The sequence below is a fragment of the Anguilla anguilla genome, chromosome 11, assembly GCF_013347855.1.
Source record: "Anguilla anguilla isolate fAngAng1 chromosome 11, fAngAng1.pri, whole genome shotgun sequence".
NCBI lineage: Eukaryota > Metazoa > Chordata > Actinopteri > Anguilliformes > Anguillidae > Anguilla > Anguilla anguilla.
This window is the reverse complement of record NC_049211.1, coordinates 37,811-62,679: the sequence shown is the minus strand read 5'-3', so window position 1 is coordinate 62,679 and position 24,869 is coordinate 37,811. Positions and strand designations below refer to the sequence as shown.

Below are 24,869 nucleotides of genomic sequence, written 5' to 3'. Positions count from 1 at the left end.
GAAGTGCAGTTTGTGGGCACCGCCATGTTGTACACATTTCAACGACAGACTGCGTAGTAGGGAAAAAGCGGATCCTTATATGGGCATGAAGTCCGGTCGTCCACTAAGCGCTTGAAATACAGTGACTCCAGCACTTCCTCATTCATGCAGGAAATATTACAATCATGTTAAAATAAGACATTTTACATTTTCTTGTGGAGAAATGATTGAATTTGCATTTTGGGCACAGAGGTCCATTTTTAATCAGTAAGCATAATATTAACCAATCATACAAATATTTGTATTTTGATAAAATATGGCAACACTACAACGCTATCTTCACACTCCTATACCAATGACATTTTCCAAAAGGAAATCCAGAGAAAGGACAATGAAAAAGGGGAGCCATGGTGCATTCTGAAGAAGGGAATAAATACAGGGAGACTTCAGTCTGCATTGGGAGATGGGCAGGGTCTCTGCCATCTTAACTGCAGTGGAAAGCTCATTCCTACACCAGGGAGACAGAACAGACCGGAGATGTGACCCTGAAGTGCAGGCATGCAAAGGGGGAGGGGCCAGACACCAGAGGTAGCAAGCAGAAGGGAGGGGTCTAGTAGGTGTGATGGGTCAGATGATCTTTTGAAGATAAAATGCAGCTGTCTCTTTAGCTACCTGATAGACTAGCACCCAAGTTTAGAACTGGATGTGAGCTGATATAGGTGGAGGAAGAGGAGAAGGGGAGTGACATGGCTGAGTCTGGGGAGGCTGTAGATCAGATGAGTAGCAGCATTCTGAATTAGTTGCAGAGGTCTGATGGTGGAGGCAGGGAGGCCAGCAAGGAGGGGAGTTGCAATATTGCACTGTGCTGCAGAGGATTCATATTGTTGTGTCATACCCCATACTTCTACAGTACAGGTGCTTTACAGTGTTTGGCACTGTTACAGTGCCCCCCCAAAATTACTGACAAGCAAAACAAGCAGTATAAATTAAACAACCCAGCTACTGTGGGACCTGTGACTAGACCTGCATGCTGGCATAAAAGGTTTGACAGAACACTGCAGGAAAAAACATAAAACCCCACAAATTGTCTTGTTTTTTTTCATCTTGAATTGACAAAGTGCCCGCATTAAGTTTGTTCTTATGCTGTGTTTCAGACAAAGTCGGATTTGGGAAGTTCCAACATTATTTTTTCTACTTTGGACCACCAAGCGTTCCAGTGATTAGAGCTTGGAAAGATGACGTTTAAATAAAAAATGGCTGAACCTGGAGAAGCTGATACTTGATACATGGTATTGTTTACCATGCATGCCACCATGTTTGCATGACGTCATGTGACACCTCTCGCTGAAGTCAGGGTTGTTGAATTCTGCCCAAGTTTCCTAGTTGGAATTCCAACATCACGTAGCATTCCATTGCACATTTCCAAGTAGGAGGTTGGAAATTCCGACTTTCCAAGTTACCTGGAATGCAGCATTATTGTAAATGGTAAATGGACTGCATTTATATAGCGCTTTTATCCAAAGCGCTTTACAATTGATGCCTCTCATTCACCAGAGCAGTTAGGGGTTAGGTGTCTTGCTCAGGGACACTTTGACACGCCCGGGGGGGGCAACCCTCCAACTGCCTCAGACTGCCAGACAACTGCTCTTACCTCCTGAGCTATGTCGCCCCATGCTCGGAGCTCGCCTTCAGCTCTGATTTTGCTGTGAGAATGAGGTCTTCCCCTGTATGCAGTTTTTCTGAGAACATGAAAGGTTCTCAGCTGAATATTGCTGCTACACAGCCTGCTGTTTAATCTCGTTCTGACTGAAGTGTGGAGAAGCTTGTGTTTGCATGGTGAGAAGGTTGTGTTTGCATTGTGAGAAGGTTGTGTTTGCATGGTGAGAAGCTTGTGTTTACATGGTGAGAAGGTTGTATTTGCATGGTGAGAAGGTTGTGTTTGCATGGTGAGAAGGTTGTGTTTGCATGGTGAGAAGCTTGTGTTTGCATGGTGAGAAGGTTGTGTTTGCATGGTGAGAAGGTTGTGTTTGCATGGTGAGAAGGTTTTGTTTGTATAGTGAGAAGGTTGTCTTTGCATGGTGAGAAGGTTGTATTTGCATGGTGAGAAGCTTGTGTTTGCATGGTGAGAAGGTTGTGTTTGCATGGTGAGAAGGTTGTGTTTGCATAGTGAGAAGGTTGTCTTTGCATGGTGAGAAGGTTGTGTTTGCATGGTGAGAAGGTTGTGTTTGCATAGTGAGAAGGTTGTCTGTGCATGGTGAGAAGGTTGTGTTTGCATAGTGAGAAGGTTGTCTTTGCATGGTGAGAAGGTTGTGTTTGCATGGTGAGAAGGTTGTGTTTGCATAGTGAGAAGGTTGTCTTTGCATGGTGAGAAGGTTGTCTTTGCATGGTGAGAAGGTTGTCTTTGCATAGTGAGAAGGTTGTCTTTGCATGGTGAGAAGGTTGTCTTTGCATAGTGCAAAGTGTTGTGCTGGGCTGTTTCTGCTCTTTTGTTGGTTGTCGCAGTGCACGCTGATCAGGACTGTAACCAGTGGTCATCACAGGCTAATCATGTGTGTTTTCAACACGGAGAATGCTTGTGTCAAGCTATTTTTCATTGTAACATTTATTGATAATTTCAAATTCAATTCAAGTGTTTTTAAAAAAAATTATTTTATTTTATTTTTTTAGTTCCCACCAGAGATGAAACGGTGGATTCTTTTTTAAACACTGGGACAATCAGTCATTATGCATTTAAGCAATTTGCTCTATATAAGAACTTGTGGATGTAAATGTATAAATTAGTTATAGCATCCAATACTTGCCTGTTTTTCTGGTGCCTTCCCCTTCATCCATTTTCGGTGGTCACTGCACTACCTCTTCAGATTGTTAGCTAATGTTACTAAAAAAGTATCCATGCAACAGTTTCAGCAGTGTTTCTGATTTAGCAGTATTTATGATTCAGCAGTGTTTCTGATTCAGCAGTGTTTCTGATTTAGCAGTGTTTCTGATTTAGCAGTATTTCCGATTTAGCAGTGTTTCTGATTCAGCAGTGTTTCTGATTTAGCAGTGTTTCTGATTTAACAGTGTTTCTGATTCAGCAGTGTTTCTGATTTAGCAGTGTTTCTGATTCAGCAGTGTTTATGATTTAGCAGTGTTTCTGATTTAGCAGTGTTTCTGATTCAGCAGTGTTTCTGATTCAGCAGTGTTTCTGATTTAGCAGTGTTTCTGATTCAGCAGTGTTTATGATTTAGCAGTGTTTCTGATTTAACAGTGTTTCTGATTCAGCAGTGTTTCTGATTTAGCAGTATTTCCGATTTAGCAGTGTTTCCGATTTAACAGTGTTTCTGATTTAACAGTGTTTCTGATTCAGCAGTGTTTCTGATTTAGTAATGTTTCTGATTTAGCAGTATTTCCGATTTAGCAGTGTTTCCGATTCAGTTGTTTTGCTCCTTCTTGATGGGACCGATTCCTTCTGGAGGATATGAAGGCCAGAGACAGTGAAGGTGGGGCTGGGTGAGGGCAGTTTGAGTGAGTGGAACATGTAGAGCAGGTGAGCAATGACGGCCTTATCTGCTTCTAGTTTTCATGCCAACTTCTGGCCTTAATTACTTAATTAGCCATAAAATTTATGATATTTTACATGTTAGCAACATTTCTTGATAATTGCATGAATGATAACTAAAGCCTGTTCTTGTGTTCCTAATCTAAGACTGAGTCAGTGCTGGTGTATACAACCATTTCGCTTATTTAGCCAGGGTAATTGGTGGAATCAAAAACCTTCTTACACGCCAGCCGGAATTCCTCCCACCCAAGGCAAAATAAAGCTTGCCTGATGGTATTTAGAAGCTTGATTAATGATTGTTACCTTTCATATGAAAAGCAGATTGTAAAAATATGTTCAATTTTTTAGGCAAATGCACAGTAAATAAATATTTTCATAGCTTTCCCTCCATAAAATACATGCCAAGTACCAAGGCCTAGAAATGGCAGTACCCAGAATGGCCCAACTGCTTTTTAGAAAACATCCCATTGGCCCAGATTGATCAGCTGAACTTGTCAAGATTGGCTATGAATGCAATGGAATTTCCTGTCACATGGTATTTCACTGCATTCCAGGTAGTTGTGTGACAGAAGGGAGACAAGAGTTAGCCAGCTAATAAAAATGTGTTTGTGTGTGGCGTACATCTGCAGAAATCGATCTACCTCTGGGAGAGAACACTGGACTTTATACAAGACAGGTCTGTAAGAAAATGATCGGAAAATGTTTATGAAAATATTATTTTAAAGTGACAACTGATACTATACAATTGTTAATTATATTGCTAACTGGCTGGCAAGTATTAACGTGTTTGTTTCCCCATTTTAATTAAACAGCCTCATGTTGGCTAACATTAGCTTCTACTAGTTGCATTTTGTTAAGTTTACTGATACAATATGCCATGACCTAGGTACCTACAACATACATTATCTACTGCCATATGTTGCATTACATTGTTCATGGTCCATCATAATATTACTACCACAATGTCATATCTACAGTACACACATTATATAGCTACTATACATTTGTTACTATGTAGTAAGCCTTACTACATAGTAACAAATGTATAGTAGCTATATAATGTGTGTACTGTAGATATGACATTGTGGTAGTAATATTATGATGCTCCAGGTAAACCAGGTAAACCTTACTAAGTAAGGTGAAACACGAGGGCTTCTACTGCTGAATGATGCATTACATATTTATTGACTGTACAATAGACAGTTATCACTAGATCATGCAAAGCAGTTTTGCATACAAATTAATCACCAAGTAAAATGTATACTTATAAACATATAAAACAGAACCACAAAAATTGCTCCACAAAATAAACTCGACAGTACACAACATGTCAAGATTCTATATTTAAACAGTGAAGAGATTTCAGTTCTCAGGGATAAGTAGGCATATCTGGGGATGGCCAGACTCCACATATTACCACAGTATGGGGTTCAGTAGGCCAGTGTGGCCACAGTATGGGGTTCAGTAGACCAGTGTGGCCACAGTATGGGGTTCAGTAGGCCAGTGTGGCCACAGTATGGGGTTCAGTAGGCCAGTGTGGCCACAGTATGGGGCTCAGTAGGCCAGTGTGGCCACAGTATGGGGTTCAGTAGGCCAGTGTGGCCACAGTATGGGGTTCAGTAGGCCAGTGTGGCCACAGTATGGGGTTCAGTAGGCCAGTGTGGCCACAGTATGGGGTTCAGTAGGCCAGTGTGGCCACAGTATGAGGCTCAGTAGGCCAGTGTGGCCACAGTATGGGGGTCATTAGGCCATAGCATTGTTAATCTGCTCACGTTTGGCACTACGGGGACACTGCATAAACTTTTTCATTCTTTCATCTTGCATTATATCATATCGAAACCAATGCCAGTGTCTCATGGAACGAAAGGTACCTGACTTGATCTACATACAACATGAATTAAAACATGGGTTACTGATCACCAATCACAGCACTTTGCCTGAGGTTAAACACACTTTCACAATCAGGCTACAACATCTAAGGGTGACACCACTCAGGAGTTTAACAGCTTCACCTGCTATGCAACTTCACCTCTGATCTTTTCTCTCAGAATTCTCTCAGAGTTGCCAGAGTTTGGTGTAGTATCAGAACAACAACAGCACAGCCAATATGTCTAACTGACACACAGTTATGGGCCAAAGCAGGCAATGAATATGAATATATAATCAGTTTAGGACCAGAACACTCTTCATTTAAACACATTTTTCTCCAGGTCAGGTTCTGCCCGCCTGAGGCTAGTCGGAGAAGAGGCTTGCGAAAGACTTGCGTAGGTTTCGAATAGTGTCAGCCTTGGCAGCATCTTCACTGCTCGAGCGGAAGAAGGACATGTCCCCGAAGTTGAAGGCATTGGTCAAGGACTGAGATTTACTGTGGAAATAAACATCAGTCAGCGAGTGCACCATTTAAAGTGAGAATACATCTCAGTGTGTTCAAATTGCTATGAAGGATTTAACAGATCCTCCATGTTCATTCCTGGAGTTAAAATGACTTACTTCAGCTGTGGATGGGATGGTGTCTCCTGCCCTGTTGTCTGCTGCCCAGTAGGAGGCTCAACCTGGTCCTGGGACATGGTTTTAGGTTGAGCCTGGAGCTTAGGCAGGGCCTGAGACTTGGGCTGGGTCTGAGGATTAGGCTGGGCTTGGGGTTTAGGCTGGGCCTGAGGATTAGGTTGTGCCTGGTGCTCAGGTTGGGCTTGGGCCTCTGGGTCAAGCTGAACTGGTGGCTCAGGCTGGGCCTGAGTCTGGGTCTTAGGTTGGGCTTGAGGTATAAGCCCAGCTTGGGTTTGGGGTTTAGGCTGGGCCTGGGGTTGAGGTTTAGGCTGGGTCTGAGGCTTAGGCCCAGCCTGGGGTGGGGTTCCACATTGGTCCTGGCCCTGAATCTGGAGCTGAGGCTCGGGTGGGGCCTGAGGTTTCGGTTGGATCTGGGGTTTAGGTGAGGTTGGGGGTTTGGGATAAGTTTGTGGTTTAGCCTGGACTGGAGGTTTGGGTTGGATCTGGGGTTGTGCCTGGGGTTCAGACTGACCCTCTGCCTGAGATGGGTACTGATCCTGTGGCTTAATCTGGGGCCTTGGCTGGACTTTAGGCGAGAGCTGCGGCTTTGGCTGCAGCTGAGGTTTGGAATTCCGCCGTACTGGGGGAATGGGTTTGGGAGGTAGTGGTTTTGGAGGAAAGGCTTTTGGGAGTTGATCCTCTGGTTTACCTGGAGCAGGTGATGCCTGCCCTCGAGGCTGAGGCTGCTGAGTTGTTGGGACAGGGACAGCAGTGGGGGCAAGAACAGGAGTAGGGTCATCGATAGGGGTAAGGACGGGGAGGGAAACAGGAGCAGTGGTGGGAAATGGGGTCAGAGCTAGAATAAGAGTTGGATCTTCAGCAGGGGTAGGGGTCAGGATAGAGGTGGTGTCCAGAATTGTGGTAGGTTCCTTGTCAGTGATAGGGATGGGGACTGGAGTGGAGGTGGAGTCTAGATTAGGGGTAGGATCCTGGCTAGCAACAGGGACAGAGTCAAGAATAAGGCTGGGGTCCTCTACTGGGATGGGGGTGGAGTCAAGAATAAGGTTGGGGTCCTCTACAGGGATGGAGGTTGGGTCCAGAATAAGGTCAGGGTCTTGTACGGGGATGGGAGTTGGGTCCAGAATAAGGTTGGGGTCCTGCATTGGGATGGGAATTGGGTCCAGAATAATGTTGGGGTCCTGTACAGGGACCGGAGTTGGGTCCAGAATAAGTTTGGGGTCCTGTATGGGGATGGGGGTAGGGTCCAGAATAAGGTTGGGTTCCTGTATGGGGATGGGGGTTGGGTCCAGAATATGGTCAGGGTCCTGTACGGGGATGGGGGTAGGGTCCAGAATAAGGTTGGGGTGCTGTATGGGGATGGGGGTTGGGTCCAGAATAAGGTCAGGGTCCTGCACAGGGATGGGGGTTTGGTCCAGAATAAGGGTGGGGTCCTTGGGTGTGACAGAGGCTATGATGGGGGTATGGTTAGTGGAGGAGTCAGGTTGCTTTTGTTGGGTTTGACCTGGGAACAATGAGAAGAAAATGAGCACAAAGCAACTCCTATCTGAATATTCCTACTCAGATAAACCAAATAATTGATAATTTACTTATTTGAAGTTTTTATGTGCACACTCACCAGTGAGCCAGTGATTGTTTTACACTATACAGGGATCTCATGCACACACACGCACTCCAAGACAAACAAGTGTCTGGACATGCTATTTTTTATTTATTTCTAGCCATAGAATTCTTGGGTTCCATATTATGTTATATATCCAACCTTGAGCTGATGGATGCTGAGCTGGGACCTTGTTGTGGAGCTCTTTTGGGGGGATAGCCTGAAAGACACAATCACAGCATACAGCAACTCGTCATACATCAACTCAGTCTGCAGACACAGTGATTCAGTAGAACACCTCTGTGAGATACCTTAAGATGCCTTAAGGGAGCAGCACCTATGGGAGCAGCACCTATAGGGCACTGCCTGTAGGAACCAATACCTGTTGTGGTTGGACAGTTGTTGGCCTCACAGGAGGTCGTGCTGGGGCCCTTGCTGCTCGTTGGTTCATTTTGGACATGACTAGATCAGCAATGAGCTGTCTATCCTCTTCCTGGTTATCTCCAATCAAAGGCATTGATGAACCCAACACCTACATGCCCAAAACAATGTTAATGCACCTGACAACTACACCACCAAAAAAGTCTTAACACCTACACCCACAAATCTGTGTTATTAAACCCAACACATACACCTCCAAGATAAGAACAATGTTAATACATCCAACACCTACAACCCAAAACCAAAAACAATAACAATAAATACAAAAACTACATTCCCAAAACAGTGTTAACACACCCAACAACTACAACCCAAAACAGTGTTAATAAACCAATCACCTAGACCCCAAAACAGGGTTAATGTTCCCAGCATCTAAACCCCAAAAACAGCCTCAACAAACCCAACACCTACACCCTAAAACAGTGTTAATTAACCCAACACCTACACCCCAAAACTGTTAATATACCTTATACCTACACACTCAATGGTGTTACTAAATACAACACCAACACCTCAAAGCAGTGTGAATGAATGAAATACCTACAGCCCCAGAAAAGTATTAGTAAACCAACAGTTACACCCACCCACCCCCCCACCCCATCAGAGCAAAGTTAATAAACCCGAAACCTACAGCCCCAAAACAAACTAGAACATAAAACTGGAATTTTATGAACAACTTGTATGCGCATCTAAAGATATTTAATTTAATTTAATTTAATAGTGGCTTTTGATATTTTTCACTTAATAAATATGGGTTGTGCTCACCTCTGTGATATAATCTCTCCCATCCTTACCATGAATGGCTTTCACTGCACATATCTCTAAACCACCGAAGATCTCTGAGCAGGTGTCCACCCAGTGTTTGTACCTGTGAAGGAAATGAGCACTGAGAGACATACTGTGTGTGTGTGTGCGTGTGCGTGTGTGTGTGTGTGTACATGTGTATTTTATCTTCATATAAATTTGTATGGGGTGGGATGTGGTGTGTGTGTGTGTGTGTCGGGGGGTGTTGTGGTGTGCAGAATTGTGTGTTGGCATGAGTGAGGGAGGCCAATCTGTATGAATGAACTTTCATATTTTAATGTGGTACAGGCTTCCTAGTCCATCCTGGGGTGCCTCAAGGTGCGCTTTTATGCATTTGATGTTGTTTAAAATATGTGTACGTTCTTCCATAATTTCTTTTAACTTCAGAACCTGAGTGCAATGCAGGCCCTTATGGGATGTGTGCACAGCTGCCCTGTATGCATTAAGCCATTTAAATGACATGCCATGATGATATTTGTATTTTAGTTCAAGATGCAGGCCTTTATTTATTTTACACAGTTTTTGGGTGCTTAACGTGTTGTGGTGAACATCTGCAGCTGCCACGTGGGGAATCTGAACCTTGCAACTGGGCCTGGTGTTTGGTGTATGCAGGATCCGATGTTTTTGTCTTACAGCACATCTGGCATTTTTACATTTTCACCCCTAGCTTTTTGGCATATTCAGCTTTTGGTTTTTTAACTTTGTTATCTTGGGAGAAACAAACTGTGGTTTGGTATCTTCTTTCATTCATTTCTTATGTGACTGTACCTTGTCTATGTTTGTAACATTAATTTTTTTTTAAGGCAATGAACCTTTGTCTGTAGATTAGAAGTAGCATACTTGTTTCCACAAATGCATCATTTGGGGTTCCAGGGGATGGCAATTGCCACCCCTAGCTTCTTGGTGTATTTAGTGTTTAACCTAAAATTCAGTTGTTTTACACACATTTTCTTCTCCTATATACTCTCCAAATTAACACTGATTATAGTATCTCTAAATGCTGATCTAAGATCAGATTAATCAGCAAAAAATCTGTAAAAACTTTCTGCTCTTTGGGAATGAAATGATACTGGATCAGTATGGTGAGGTTGTTTTTGATGTAGCGAGCTGACATTCCCCTTCTCTGGGGAAAAAAAATGAAAGAGAACAACACCAGGTTCAGCTTACTAGACCAACCTAATATATAAAGTCAAATTAATCCACAGAAAATAAACAAGAACCACCAGCATTAGTTGGTTTTCTTAAGAAATAAAAATGACAATGTCGCAAACACTTCAAGTTGAGTTTGACAAGTAGGCTTGTAGTAACATATCTACTGAAGCTGATAACTAATTAACAACAGTAGCATCTACAGCAGTGATAACAACAGGAAACGAATATTCCATCTGACTGTCACACTGAGTACATTTGTCTTGAAGGGTAAACAGTCTGTGTGTTGAGCGTTTACTCTCGTGTGCTCCGTATTGGATGAGTTGATGGCTTTTACCACCTGTGTGTGTGTAACCGTGTTTGTGTGTGACCACTGATCACATTGATCCGGTAGCCTAGGTTGTTCTGTGCTGTATGCGCCATTTCACTCATGGTTTTCTGCATCTGGTGTAGTCTATGTTCAGAGTACTGCTGGATATGTTAATATTGCTTCATACCATGTTTAGAGTCACTATTTTTATGTAATCACCCTGTCAATGTCATATTGGGAATATAGAATGAGTTTGAAAATATTATGGACATTTTAAACACCATAATATTATGAGTCTTATAGACACATGTCTTGCCTGGCTAGTGGGGTTGATGGCCTCCTGGAACACTGACAGGAGCTAAGAATCTAGTTTTAACAAGCGACTAGCTTAGTTATTTTGATCCAGCACTCAAAACTTTGATATGTAAAATTATGAATGTTTTTTAAGAATGCTTTTCTGTTAACCCTTTCACACAGATGCCAGATCTAGCCAATTTAGGGGGTGTTCTATTTAAGGCTTTATAAGTCCAGGTGTGAGCATCACAGAGACTTGGAAGATGGCTTAAAAGAGGCAAGACACTTAGTTTATATTCATAATTTAGGTTGAAATAAAGTGCCAGAAATGCAATTATCTTGGCAAAAATGCAAAAATTTAGTTTTTTTTTTTTTAGTTTGCAATGATATACTGAGATCCATAAATGTAAAACTATAAATGTTTTGGATCACACACTCCTTGACAACTAGTGTGCAATCTGAGAGTGATATGCAGAGGTACTAAAGATCAATGAAGCAAAATGTAAACTGTGTACCCTGGTGTCCTTTAGTGTATCCTAATCTATTCAAAATGTTTAAATTGTTCATTGCTACGAGTCATAACATAATCATATATATCACTACAAATAGACTGTTTTGACACATGGAACTCACTTTTGCATTTTCAAAAGGGAACTACAATCTCTTCATCAGTATCAGGTTCTAAGATATCTATGAGTTCAAAAACCTATCCAAAACCTTTGCAAAAATGAATTAAATGCTGTTTGTCTATTATAAAGCATATAATTTTGCCCCTTATAATGGTTTAAGATGTAAATACCTACCCCACTGTCTAATTGCATGTTTTTCTCCAACGGAATGTTCAAGACAATAAATGATCACTGAATCTTGAAAGGGATATCCGTAAGTGTGAAACTAAAGGTACAACTCTATATTTGGTTGAATTACATGGTATAATTACACAAGAATTCCTCTTGTTTTTTTGCTATTCACTAAGCAGCATTTTTCACCACTGTATTGGCATTCCTTTGGGCTGTTGTTGGGTTTATCTCATTGCTATGACTGAATGCTAATTTATGGTGGTGAAAGAATATTTTTATGAACTCCCAGATAGATGCTATTGTCCAATGTGTCAAGCTTAGGTCACAATTGCAGATGAGACTGGGGTGGTAGTGCCTGTTAAATGGACAAATTACACAACACTGGTGGTACATAAAAACTCTGTATTTGATGTAGCTGCCATGCATCATCTGCTAATAAAGTTAGAATACAAATTGTTGTTTCTACCCATAGTTCAATTGTAGGAGTACTGCTTGTCTGAATTAACCAATCTCAGAACAACGGTTTCCTGGCCACTAGGGGGCTTACGCAAAGGGGTTAGTAAAGTGTACAAAGGGAAGTAATGTTTGTAGGGGTTCATGAAAAGTGGCTGAATACGGGTGCACACGCGTAAACAGTTTTGGAAACCCTGCTGTAGGTCGATGCAGTATGATTCCACACTAGAGGGAGCTCTGAATTTTGTCATGGCTGGGCTGTGGAACTCACTGTTCTCTCATGGCTACTTGCTGCAGCATAGCAGAGCCACTGTTAGTCTTCCAGTTCCCAGAGATGGAGGTTCTCCTGAGAGAGAAAGAAAATCAGATATACACTTATAATCTAACAGCTTTACAACAGGAGAATGATACACACTTTTACAGAAAGCTTTCTAGCCAATTTAGCCAGGCTATCTCCAGGTAAAACCGGAGGTATACTGAGGTTAACCTAGTCTATACATGTCAAAACATCTCTCAACCTAGATTTGTACCCATGTAAATGTCTAGATTCCGAAAAGGCAGAGTTATGCACTGATACTGCCAGATATGAAGCCTAGCAGGAGACTTCAAAGACAAAAAAAATGTTTTGCCAGAAAACATTCAGATTGCAGGAGGAAAATTTACAAGCATTGTAAGCACAAAACGCACCACATATGGTCTTTTTTTTACTGCTACAGTACAGTGGCTACAGTACAATACAGATCCTGACATGCTTTGATCAACCACTACTACCAAGTATTCTGTCAGGACCACTGTCATCAAAGTAGATCTTTATTGACAATAAGGCAATACAGTTATGTTTGGCGGTATGGCTTTGTTCTGGAGCTCTCCCGCCAACCACGCAGCCCGCGTGGATAAGGCCGGGAGGCCAGCAGCCAAACCCCCTTAGAGGGGTACACACAGAACAGATCCAGCAGCAAAGCAAGTTCTTAACACATAGGGATGGAGAAATGCAAATTCTTGACACATAGGGATGGAGCTGGGGTGGTGGAGGGGATTTACAAAGCAACGTGCAGCAGCTTGCATGCAGGAGGAGCAGCCGAATGAGTAGAGGGAGGCTGTTTAAGTAGACCGCCCTGGTAAGTGAATGTACTGTGATAGGCGAACATCACTCAGCTGAGCCATCAGCTGATTCAGCCGGAGCGCTTGACTCTCGTGGCCTGCTAGAACTACGCGATGCTTCATTTTTTCAAATTGAACACATTCCAATTTTGTTCCTCCCATAAAATAATCCTGCCTAATATTTTTATTTCCCACATGCAGAACTTTACATTTGGCTATATTGCATTTCATTTGCCAGGTTTCCACCCACAAATGGATTTGGTTTAAAACTTCCTGGATTCCATTTAGTAGATGCCAAACTATTAGCTGGGCCTCCTAGTTTTGTATCATCTGCAAATTTGACTAATGTACTTTCTATGTCCCTGTCAAAGTCATTGATATAAATGAGGAAGAGCTGTGGTCTCAGCATCGAACCTTGTGGGACTCCACTTCCCACAGTACCCTGCTCAGATAATATCCCTCCTACTACTTCTCTTTGTGTTCTACCCAGTAGCCAGTTCAGAATCCACTCTGAAATACATCCTCCAATTACTTCCGTCTTCATTTTTGCTAATAAGTCTCTCATGTGGTACCTTATAAATGCTTTTTGCATTTTATGTATATAATAAAGCCTTGTTATAGTTAAAACAATTGGTAGCTTCTTCAAAGAATACCAAAAGGTGGTGAGGCATGACTTTTCCTTTTAAAAACCATCTTGAAATGTTGTTATTTTCAAGAAACACTTCTAACTAGTCTCTAATGATAGATTCTAGCATCTCACATGTGATGCCAGTTAAACTGACAGGCTTGTAGTTTCCTGGATCATTATGGTCCTCTTTCTTATATTGGTATTATATTACCTTGCTTTCAGTCCTTGAATGTTTCTCTAGTATCTAAAGAATCTCTAAAGAAATTTCCTCACTTTCCCAATTAATAGCGGGGTAACTGAGGTCACCCATAATAATAGTCTCACCTTCATGACAAGCATGTTTTATGTTTCCAAAGAGCATTGAGTTCACACCACTGTCTGAAGCTGGTGACACATGCCTACCATAAGGCCCTTTTCCTGTTACCCTATGAGCATAATACAAATATCCTCACTAGACATGAGCTAGTCAATTTCAAGAATTTCCTGCACTTTAAAATGTTCTTTTACATAGAGAGCTACATGCCCACCTCTCTTAACAAGTTCATACCACACTATATTATATTAATCTCCATCATCCTCCCTCAGCCATGTCTCTGTAATCCCAACTACAATGTAGCCCTCACTATTCATAGCATCCTCAAGTTTCAAAAATGTATATTTCCAGCATTTAAACAGAGACGTTTCAGATTATTATTTCTACACATGTTAACTCTTAACAGCTTTACAGCAGGAGAACGGTGATTTGGAGGTTGACTTTGATTGTAGATCGACCACATAGTTGTAAATTATACAAGTGACATGAACACATACATGTGACAAAAACACATACATGTATAATATAAATACGTACATATAAGCTTTGTAGTCACTGCCTATCTTCTGAACTCTGATGTCGTACTTTGAGTCGATGAAGGGCTCAGTGGTGGTGTAGGTGTGTGTGAGAGCGACGACACTGGCCATGTCCTGAAAGTCATTGTGTGTGTTCACCTTCACCTGGGGATGGGCAGGGAGAACAGGCACGAAGAGCATGTGTGTCAGCTGAAGGCAAGAAAAATTGAGAAATAATAATAATAATAATAATAATAATAATAATAATAATAATAATAATGATAATAATATATTTTTAAATGATATAAAAAGAACTCATCACACACAGCTGTACAACATCCGCAGAATCCGCCCCTTTCTCACCACCTACTCAACCCAGCTCCTGGTCCAAGCAATAGTTCTATCCCGCCTGGACTACTGCAACTCTCTTCTGGCTGGACTACCGGCATCTGCCACCAGACCCCTGCAACTCATTCAGAATGCTGCGGCTCATCTGGTCTTCAACCTCCCCAGACACTCCCACGTAACTCCCCTGCTCACTACCCTCCACTGGCTGCCTGTTATAGCTCGCATCAAATTTAAAACATTGGTCCTAGCATACCAGGCAGTCAAGGGATCAGCCCCAGCATACCTCCACAAGATATTCAAACCCTACATGCCAGCCAGATCCCTCCGTTCTGCTACCTCAGGACGCCTAGCACCTCCCCCTCTTCGCACCTGCACTTCCAGAACACGTCTCCTGTCTGTTCTGGCCCCACGATGGTGGAATGACCTCCCTGTGGAGGTCAGAACAGCTGAGACACTGACCCATTTCAAACGACGACTGAAGACTCACCTCTTCAGGCTGCACCTCTCCCCATCCCTCCCTTCCTCCCTGTAAATGACTGAACTTAGGGTTGTAACTAGGCAGCTGTTTCGTAGGTGACTTAGGTGCATTAACTGTCTTAACGACTACTTGTATTTTTTCCATAGATTGCGTTGTTGCCGTTCTCGTTGTTAGTGTTAATCAGTTTAACCATCAGGGTCCAAGTTGAACTATGCGGTTGTTCCCTGCACTTGGACCGGTACTTCTCTCTAGGGGTTTCGTCATACTTGTTCCTGGTTATGGTTATACACTTTGTTGTACGTCGCTCTGGATAAGAGCGTCTGCCAAATGCCTGTAATGTAATGTAATAATAGCCTAATGGTTACATACGTTAGTACTTCAACCTCAGTTTTCTCAGTCTCACCATTTTTCTGTCTCAGTATTTCTCAGTCTCACCGTTTTTCAGTCTCAGTGTTTCTCAGTCTCACCGTTTCTCAGCCTCTCACCTTCCCTTTCCCAGAGTATGCCTGTCCGATCTTCAGTACCACCGGGAGCGTGGGCGCTGTCACCTACAGGATCAGGAACAGATCAAGGTGAGTTCATCCTCATGGACCCCTGCTTTGTCTGTATACACAACTACTCATCATTTCAGTGCTTCAGGAAGTGTCCTGCATAAATCTAATTCACCATAATTACCCCTGGGTCTGTCCCCCTTATAATTTGTGATTGTGAAAGGGTGAGATTATGGAACTCTTACCATCTCTTTATAATTAGGGTAGAATGTTTGTTCAATCAGTGGAAAGTTCTCAGGCCCCAGTTTCTTCAGCTGGGCAAACTGGCAAAACATACAGGAACCAGTCAGCTATGTCACAGTAGTACTTTGGAACAGTCATACTTTTCTGACTCCACAAAAGCACATTATAGTAGAGTTACAGCAGTGCATTACAGTAACACAGTTACAACAGTGCATTACAGTAACAGAGCTACAGCAGTGCATTACAGCAGCAGAGTTACAACAGTGCATTACAGTAGCAGAGTTACAGCAGTTACTGTACTGTACTGTGCAGTTGTAAATATAGTTTCAAATTATACTGATATGAATGAGTGTTAGTTAAATCTGATAAATTGCTTGAGAGAGCATGAAAAATAGCTTAATTTTGGTCTTATTCAATCAGTTATGATATAGGATATTGATCAGTGCTTTATAGTGTGTTGGACAGGGTCAGCCTACCGCCCAGGGTCTGTCACAGAGGTTGTAGATGGACTTGAGAGAGTTGATGCTCGGGATGCCAGCGTATTGCAGACCGATGATCAGGTTACGAAAATCTTCATTTTTTGTCATACTGAAGGCATGTTGTCGTACCAAAACAAAGTCTGGCTTGAATGATCTGTCAGAGGTTGAAAACACAAACCCATATTAGTACTTTCAGATATCATGACAAATAGGACTGCAATATTGTGGTGATACTGTGTTTTAGCTCATCTCACAAAAAAGGCCCCAATTAAAGGTATGTGTAGTTTAGGCATGAAGATTAAAGCACAAACAATGGAGCATGGCAATGTTTTTTAAAATGTTTATCTTCCAAATGTACAACTCCTGCCGTTTTTGCACACAGGTGCATACAGGAGATCTCTCGGTCTGTGAGCCAGCTTACAGGTGAGGCCTGACATGCATTGATGTTCAGTGGTTTATACCTGGCCACTTTGGTCCCATTCCGGAAAACCTGCAAGTCCACACGACCAGTGGTGTGCGACACTATGGTGATCTCTGAGAACATCGCCTGAAACACATCCCACAAAAAGAGCATATACAACAAACATTAAACATTACAATGCAACAAATAACTGTTACTGAACAGAGTAAGAGGGAGAGAGAGAGAGAGAGAGACACAGCGAGAGAGAAAGAGAGAGAGAGAGACAGAGAGACAAAGCGAGAGAGAAAGAGAGAGAGAGAGAGAGACAGAGCGAGAGAGAGAGACAGAGAGACAGAGCAAGAGAGAGAGAGACAGAGAGAGACAGAGAGACAGAGTGAGAGAAAGAGAGAGACAGAGAGAGACAGAGAGAGACAGAGAGAGAGAGAGAGACAGAGAGACAGAGTGAGAGAGAGAGAGAGACAGAGAGAGACAGAGAGAGAGAGAGACAGAACAAGAGAGAGAGACAGAGAGAGACAGAGAGAGACATTGATTGATTGATTAGAGGCAGGATTTATGCAGTCCTCAGCAGGATGTACACTGTTCTTCTAGAGTTCTTCACCCAACCAAGACTGAAAATTACTATATCAGAGGACCGGAGTAAGACATGGCTAAACCTTCACTGTGCTCAATATTATTGAACTTCTACATTAATGAATGCCCCACAATGTCGCAGTGATCTGTAGCCTGTGGTCTCATATGAGAGAGTAAGGGAGAGATCTGCAGATATGGCCTGGTTCTGCGCTCATTAAACAGGACCCGCAGCAGAACCTACCCAGTCAACATGTTTATTGTGAAGTCAGTAAAATGCCATCAAGGTGCTCAGATGAAAACCTGGCTACACTTGGTTGAAAAGTGAAAGTTTTGTAGCCGACTATGATGTAGCCAGGTTTTATTCAGGTAAAACCTGAGTTATGCTGAGGTTAACCTTGTCAGTTTATGTCAAAACATCTCTTAACCTGGATTTCTACCCATCTACATGGTTCGATTTCACCTTTCGCTCACTGGATAGGTTAGTGGACTGGTTCTGCCTGAAATAAACATTGGCAGGAGACTTCAAAGAAAAAAATGTAAAACATTTCCTAGAAAACATCCAGATTCCAAGGGGTTAAGACATAAACTTAAAAATACACAACACTTCGAACATAAAACATATCTGAGTTCAACAGAAAGCTTCTTATATTATACATATCCGAGTTCACCTGGAAGCTTCTTATATTACACATATCTGAGTTCAACAGGAAGCTTCTTATATTACACATATCTGAGTTCAACAGGAAGCATCTTATATTACACATATCTGAGTTCAACAGGAAGCTTCTTGTATTACACATATCCGAGTTCACCTGGAAGCTTTTTATATTACACATATCTGAGTTAAACAGGAAGCTTCTTATATTACACATATCTGAGTTCAACAGGAAGCTCCTTATATTACACATATCTGAGTTCAACAGGAAAGCTTCTTATATTACACATATCTGAGTTCAACAGGAAGCTGTGCGTGTGTGTGTGTGTCTGTGTGTGTGTGCGTGGGTCCTTGGATGTGTGTGCGTACGTGTGCATGTATGTGTGTGTGTGTGTGTGTGCGTGTGTGTGTGCATATATGTGTGCTTGTCTGTGTGTCTGCTGTGTGTGCGTGTGTGTGTTTGTGTGTATGTGTGAGTGTGTAGGTGTGTGTGTGTGTGCATGTGTTTGTGTCCGTGTGTGCGTGCATCCTTGAATGTGTGTTTGTGCGTGTGTGTGTGTGTGCATGTGTGTGCATGCTTGGATGTGTGTGTGTGCCTGTGTGGCGAGCCTGTGTGTGTTGTGTGTGTGTGTGTGTTTGTGTGCTTGTGCGTATGCGTGTGTGTGTGTGCCTGTGTGGCGAGCCTGTGTGTGTTGTGTGTGTGTGTGTTTGTGTGCTTATGCGTATGCGTGTGTGTGTGTGTGTTTGTCATACAGATTTACCTGTTCCACTCTAATGTCATAGTCTCCTTGTTTTTTCCCTCTGAACACTTTGGACCTAAAGACAAGGACACAGTGCTCATGTTACACACACAATACATATGGAAAATCATGTTTCTAATCAAGGACGTGCACAAGGCGGGGCTAAAGTTGCCCGAGCAACAGCCCATTTGCCCTCTTTGGCTGAGCTGCCCCTCTGGAGGAAAAAAATAAAATAAAAATAATAATAATTGTTTTATTTTTGCTGTCGTGGCTGCATGAATACGAGTAGCCCATAATTGGTAAAGTTAGACCAAATTAAATCGCCATATCATCCAAACTTTTATTACTTTTTGATATGCCTCCGTGGGACACAGAGATGGGGCGGCCCAGAGCCGTAAAAAAATAAAAATAGAAATGTGACGCAAAGCGATGCCCTGTCATGTGACACTGTAGCATCCAAACTTGATATTGTTGACGCTGTGTGCGGGCTAACATTAGCTTAAAAGAAGTTAAGGTCCACTTTAGCTTGCAATATGAAATAAGCTAACGTTAGCTTCTTTCATATCGCAAGCTAATGTGGATGTTAGCTTCTTTCTGGCTTGTGACATGAGCTGCTAGCTATGTTCTTGAACATGCTTCATTCAGGTTGTGATGAATTTTCAACCAACAAGCAGATGTAGCTGATAGAAGTCGCCTTATTTTTCATTATGAGATGGTAACTTGTAATGTTCAAATTGGTTAAAATGTAATGTATGTTTTTTTTAATGTAATGTTAATTTTGGGTGCTTACAGTAGGCAATGCCTTCCAAAAAGAAGAGACTTCAACAGAGAGAGAGAGCTGCGGGAGGCAGCTAAGGGGAACGCAACTTTGTAGAGCTGGATTCAGACAACCAGCAGGCCAGCAGGTGAAGCATTATGACAGAAATATCAAGCAACCATTTCCTACATAATTAATTTAATGTGAAGTAGGCCTGTTTTCTCAGAAGCATTTTTTAAAGTTGGAAGTAGGCTAATAACTAACTAAAAACAAATATTTAAATCAATGATAAATACACAGTATATTATATCTGTGCATAGTATTGTGAATGAGTTTCATCTTTAACATAATGTTAAAGAGAGTGCTTTTCTGTAGGGAGCTAACCCCAAAAGCTCCAGTTCAGAGAGTGTTGGAGAGCCTGGTGATCAAGTAAAATACTTCTAATAGCTATTGTGAAATATGGGATGGTAAGGCCAGAAAATTTGTTCATGAAATCCTATATGACACTTTGTAATTGTTCTGTATTCTAGTACATATTTTTACATAAAAAACTAGATATAGCCTACTCCAGTCTAATTACTGGGCTTCACCAGGAATCATTGAGTCAAGCCACTGTCAGCATCATGTCCATGAAAATTCTGCTGGCTACACTAAAGTGTTCAGTTGTCTTAGTGCATTTTTTGCAGTGAGAGATGAAAGTTGACGATTCAGTCGGACATTCAGAATTGAAATAATTAGAATTGTTGAACCGGCAAAGTATATAGGTACTTGCTATTTTAAATAGTAGCTTCTTCTGTCTATAACAAGTAATTAAATGAAGGACTGTTGTGCCATGTTGAAACGGTGTGATCACCATACAGGTACATGTCTTTTACAATCAAATTTATAGATGGCAGTGTTAAGTTCAAGACGCAAAATCATATTGCTGCTTAAACTAGTTTACAAGAAACTATATCTGCAATAATGTGTTAACTTACACTAACGGTGTGCAGTTTTTTAAAAACAATTTACAAATTTAAAATTGATTTATGGTTAGTTAAATGACCATATTTTACACCATTCAGGTACATGCTGATGGGTGACACCTAAAATCGGGGAGGGGAGGGGGGGTTGCCCTTTTTTCAGGTTAGAGTAACAGCCCCTCAAAATGTCTGTGCACGTCCCTGTTTCTAATGTTAGTCACAAGAGTAAAAGGGGTTATAAGCCCTCTCCTCCTGGCATATCATCAAAGATTCACTATGCAACTTTTCACTCAACATCCACCCCCAAGAAATCCCTGCATTTATAGTTTGTACTCTGTGACTTAACACTTTTTTAGTAATGTTCAGGAATTCCTGTATGTGGGCACATGTGGTGGCATGCTAAGTGCAGAGTTCTGATTGAAATTGCAGGTTTCCCCAGTGATTGTACCCCTCCCCCCCCAACCTGCAATCTCATCCACCCCCCCCCCCCCCTCCCCCCACCAGTCCATGATTGCAACCTCCTCCATTGCAATCTGGTAAATTTCCCAGGTATACCCATGTGGTGGCACTACAGTATGTGGGTGTGTGGGTGTGTGTGTGTGTCTCAGTGTCTCATTGTGTATGTGTGGATACATGTGTGTAGTTATCTGTAGGTGAGTGTGGCCATCTGTGGATGTTTGAGTATGTTTTTGTAACATAACTATAGGCTTTTCATTTATATAATTAAGGAAATATGCAAGTATACAATCTAATTACAGTTAACTGATTTTTATTAAAGAGATAAAATAAGTGAGAGAATGTGCTGACCAGTGAATGATGTGAGGGCTGGATTGGGGCTTGGAAATGAATGATAATGAACACATAGGCAGACAGTGCAGACTGAGCAGGGTTTCAGACAGAGTGTCCTAGAGGTCTAAAGGAAAGCGTTTTATTAATTGCGAGATGAAGAAAGGCCAGAAGAAAGGGTGATGTGCCATTATACCACACAAAGGACTTTGAGTGAGAGAAGCTGTCTATGCTCCATCCATTCATTCCTTAGGTTAGACCAGTGTGTGTGTGTATGTGTGCATGTGGGTGTGCGTATTTGTGCACGCGTGTGTGTGGGTGCACATGCATGTGTATGTGTTCCAGGGTTTGTATGTTTGTGTGTCCGTGTGTGTGTCCAAGTATGGTTGTGTGTGTGTTTGTGTGTGTAGTTGTGTGTGTATGTGTGTGTGTGTGTGAAGCCCCGGCTGGTGAAAGGAGAGGGTGAGATATTGAGGCTGCTTCTACAAAGTGCAGAATCCTTCCTACAGTATCTGTGCTTCCATTATTTTTAATGATTCACTCATACAAGACATGGGAATAATCTCATCATCACTCAAACACAATGAACTGGCTCATTAGATCAGTAGTTGTGGTTTGCATGAAGATTTCTGCATGGCTGCTATGGCAACCTAAAGAGAGAGTAAAGAAGAAGCAAGATTATCTGCAGTGAAAAGGCATGAGGCCCTGTTTAGTACTCACTGTGCTTGTGAGATTGTTTAGTGCACAGCGCACATATGAGACTGTTTAGTGCACAGCGCACACATGAGACTGTTTAGTGCACAGCGCACACATGAGACTGTTTAGTGCACAGCGCACACATGAGACTGTTTAGTGCACAGCGCACATATGAGACTGTTTAGTGCACAGCACATATGAGACTGTTTAGTGCACAGCGCACATATGAGACTGTTTAGTGCACAGTGCACATATGCGACTGTTTAGTGCACAGCGCACATATGAGACTGTTTAGTGCACAGCGCACATATGAGACTGTTTAGTGCACAGCGCACACATGAGACTGTTTAGTTCACAATGCACATATGAGACTGTTTAGTTCACAATGCACATATGAGACTGTTTAGTGCACAGCGCACATATGAGACTGTGCTTGCTGTACAGTTATCTCCCCTGACTACACCGCAGCCACCACCCCACTTAAGCTTTCATCCCTGGCAACATGTCTGAAAGGGCCTCTGCAGCAGAGACAGCAGTCTGCATACATGCCTGATTACCATCAATAGTAGAGGAAGGAAACCTCTCCTATGTTTATTTGAATATCTTTACATTTATTTAATTGTTAACATTTTTACCATTTTCATCACAAAGGTCATAACATTTCTGCTACAGGATGATAATTAGGTAAGATATAAATGAGTGTGTATAAGCTGGTGTGCCTTTTCTTGTGGGAACTACATATATCTGGCACAAATACTACAGTACCCATGAGCATAGAAAAAATTGAGATGCATATCAGCAGAGCTGAACGTAATGAACAAATTAGGCTTATATGTTATTGAATAAGACTGCTGGATTCTTCCAATACAATATGGTGTGAATTAGTGAGTGCTTCTTCAGTCCATAGGTTGCCGAAGAAACAGTTTTTGTCCAGACTCATGATAGAAAGCAAAAATGAGATTGATACAAGAGATGGGAGAGCACTGTTACCACGGCTGGATTTCTGTGCCTGTCCGTAAGAGAGCACTGTGTGAGCCTGAGGGTTAAGCACACATAAAACAAACAGGGTCCCAGTTGTGAGGGCTGTCTCAAACCTTACAAATGCTAAGTGTCAATGTCCAGGCACAACGGTTTTCACACGGATTGTGAAATTGATTAATCATTCAGTATGCGCAGGTTGCTCAGAGCAGTTTATTAGGGATATAAAAAGCAGCACCTTCTCCAGATCGAGAGGGTGCCCATGATGGCTGAAACAGAACAGTGCCGCCCTGGCTGCTTCTGCTTTGATCCATTTGGAGCTGCATCCTCTGATGGTGAGGCACCATCTGCTTTTTTCTCACGTGCCTTCAAAATGAAGGATCTGTGCAACAGAGCTGGGGGGAAGGGGGAGGGGGGAGGGGGAGGGGGCGATGCAGTACCTCATCAGCGCATCTTTCACCTCTGAATCTCGGCAGATTTTACAAGCTACACCTACAGCAAAGGAAAATGTGTTTTTTTGATCAGATTAGACGACACGTTACAACGTCTGCTTCGGTTTATGAGAGCCACTGGGCTGCTGTCCATGGTGCTGCAGCCCCTCTCCCCAACTCCCTGCTCTGAGCAACCATGATTACAGAGCAAGCACTACCGTGCTTCTTAGAGGAAGAGGGAGAGAGGGGGGAGAGGGAGGGGGAGAGGGAGAGAGGGGGGAGAGGGAGGGGGGGAGAAGAGAACACCGCCATGTTTCGTGGTGTGAGCAGCTCGAGCGGAGGTACAGAGCACAGTAAGCTGAACCTTTAGAGGCTGCAGCTTTCACTCACCAGTCCTGCTGCGGCTCATCGATGACCAGCACAATCCTCATCTTCCTGGGCTGCATTATGGGGGCTTGCTTCTGCCCTGCTAATGTAGCCACCGGTTTCTCCGATTTGGCCACCGGTTTCTCCGATGAAACCACCGATTTCTCTGATTTGGCCACCGGTTTCTCCGATGAGACCACTGGTTTCTCTGATTTGGCCAGCGGTTTCTCCGGTGAGACCACCGGTTTCCCCGATGAGACCACCGTTTTCTCTGATTTGGCCCCTGGTTTCTCCGAACAGGCTATTGGTTTCTCTGACGTGACCAGTTTCTCTGGCGAGGCTGCCGGTTTCTCCGATGTGACCACCGGTTTCTCCGATGTGACCACCGGTTTCTCCGATGTGACCACTGGTTTCTCCGATGAGGCTGCCGGTTTCTCTGGCGAGGCTGCCGGTTTCTCCAATGAGGCTGCCGGTTTCTCTGTTGGTTCCCCTGCTTCTTGCACACCCCCCACCTGCTCGCTCAGGCTGGCGGACGCTGTGGCCACGGTCTGTTTGACCGCACTGGTGATGGAGCTGAAGAAGCCAGAGGACAGGGGGGGTGCAGGTTTCTGCTCCGGAGTGGGGGACGTGGTGGGGGCCGCCCCAGGGGGCGGGGGCTGGGGCTCTGGCCGCTGCAGGTCACTCAGGTACCCGTTGGGGAGGTTGGATATGAAGGTGCTGTCAGAGAGCCGTCGTCTGAGGAAGTTCATGGCTGCAGCTGGCTGGGTGGATAGGGCTGCTCTGTGCAGTCAGCAGAGGATGGGTTCTGGCGATGGGTAGCGCGTTGTGATGTGGTCCGGAGGAGAAGCAGTCAGGCTTACTCAGGATCGGAGCTCAGTGCTCTACACAGCTGCAGTCTCGTGATCTTCCTCTTTCACTCACTCTCCCCTTCAGCTCGGCCTAGCCCCCACTCCACCCCCCCGTGCCTGCAGGAGACTCCTCTTCTCTCTCTTGCTGTCTCTGTCCCTCCCCTCTGTCCCTTACTCTCTCTGTGTC

General features: G+C 43.0%; 1 protein-coding gene across 1 annotated transcript; it reads right to left on the bottom strand.

Annotated features, from left to right (window-relative positions):
- Positions 1 to 4,682: 4,682 nt before the first annotated feature.
- Positions 4,683 to 24,869, bottom strand: LOC118208560 (synapsin-2-like). The gene is made up of 13 exons (XM_035383361.1): positions 23,859 to 24,869; positions 18,880 to 18,934; positions 16,934 to 17,019; positions 16,470 to 16,626; positions 15,996 to 16,073; positions 15,745 to 15,807; positions 14,456 to 14,598; positions 12,148 to 12,222; positions 8,832 to 8,934; positions 8,008 to 8,157; positions 7,788 to 7,845; positions 6,011 to 7,529; positions 4,683 to 5,885 (listed from the first exon to the last, which is right to left on the bottom strand). Exons 1-13 carry the CDS (start codon positions 24,581 to 24,583, stop codon positions 5,753 to 5,755), a joined length of 3,345 nt encoding a protein of 1,114 aa, XP_035239252.1. The 5' UTR covers positions 24,584 to 24,869; the 3' UTR covers positions 4,683 to 5,752.

What these genes read in the sequence shown, in the direction of transcription:
- LOC118208560 (XM_035383361.1), bottom strand. Translation starts at nt 24,583, where the DNA reads ATGAACTTCCTCAGACGACGGCTCTCTGACAGCACCTTCATATCCAAC. An exon ending in CATACTCTGGGAAAGGGAAG is followed by an intron (nt 14,599 to 15,744) that starts GTGAGAGGCTGA and finishes GCCCATCCCCAG; the next exon opens with GTGAAGGTGAACACACACAA. An exon ending in CCATCCCATCCACAGCTGAA is followed by an intron (nt 5,886 to 6,010) that starts GTAAGTCATTTT and finishes TTATTTCCACAG; the next exon opens with TAAATCTCAGTCCTTGACCA.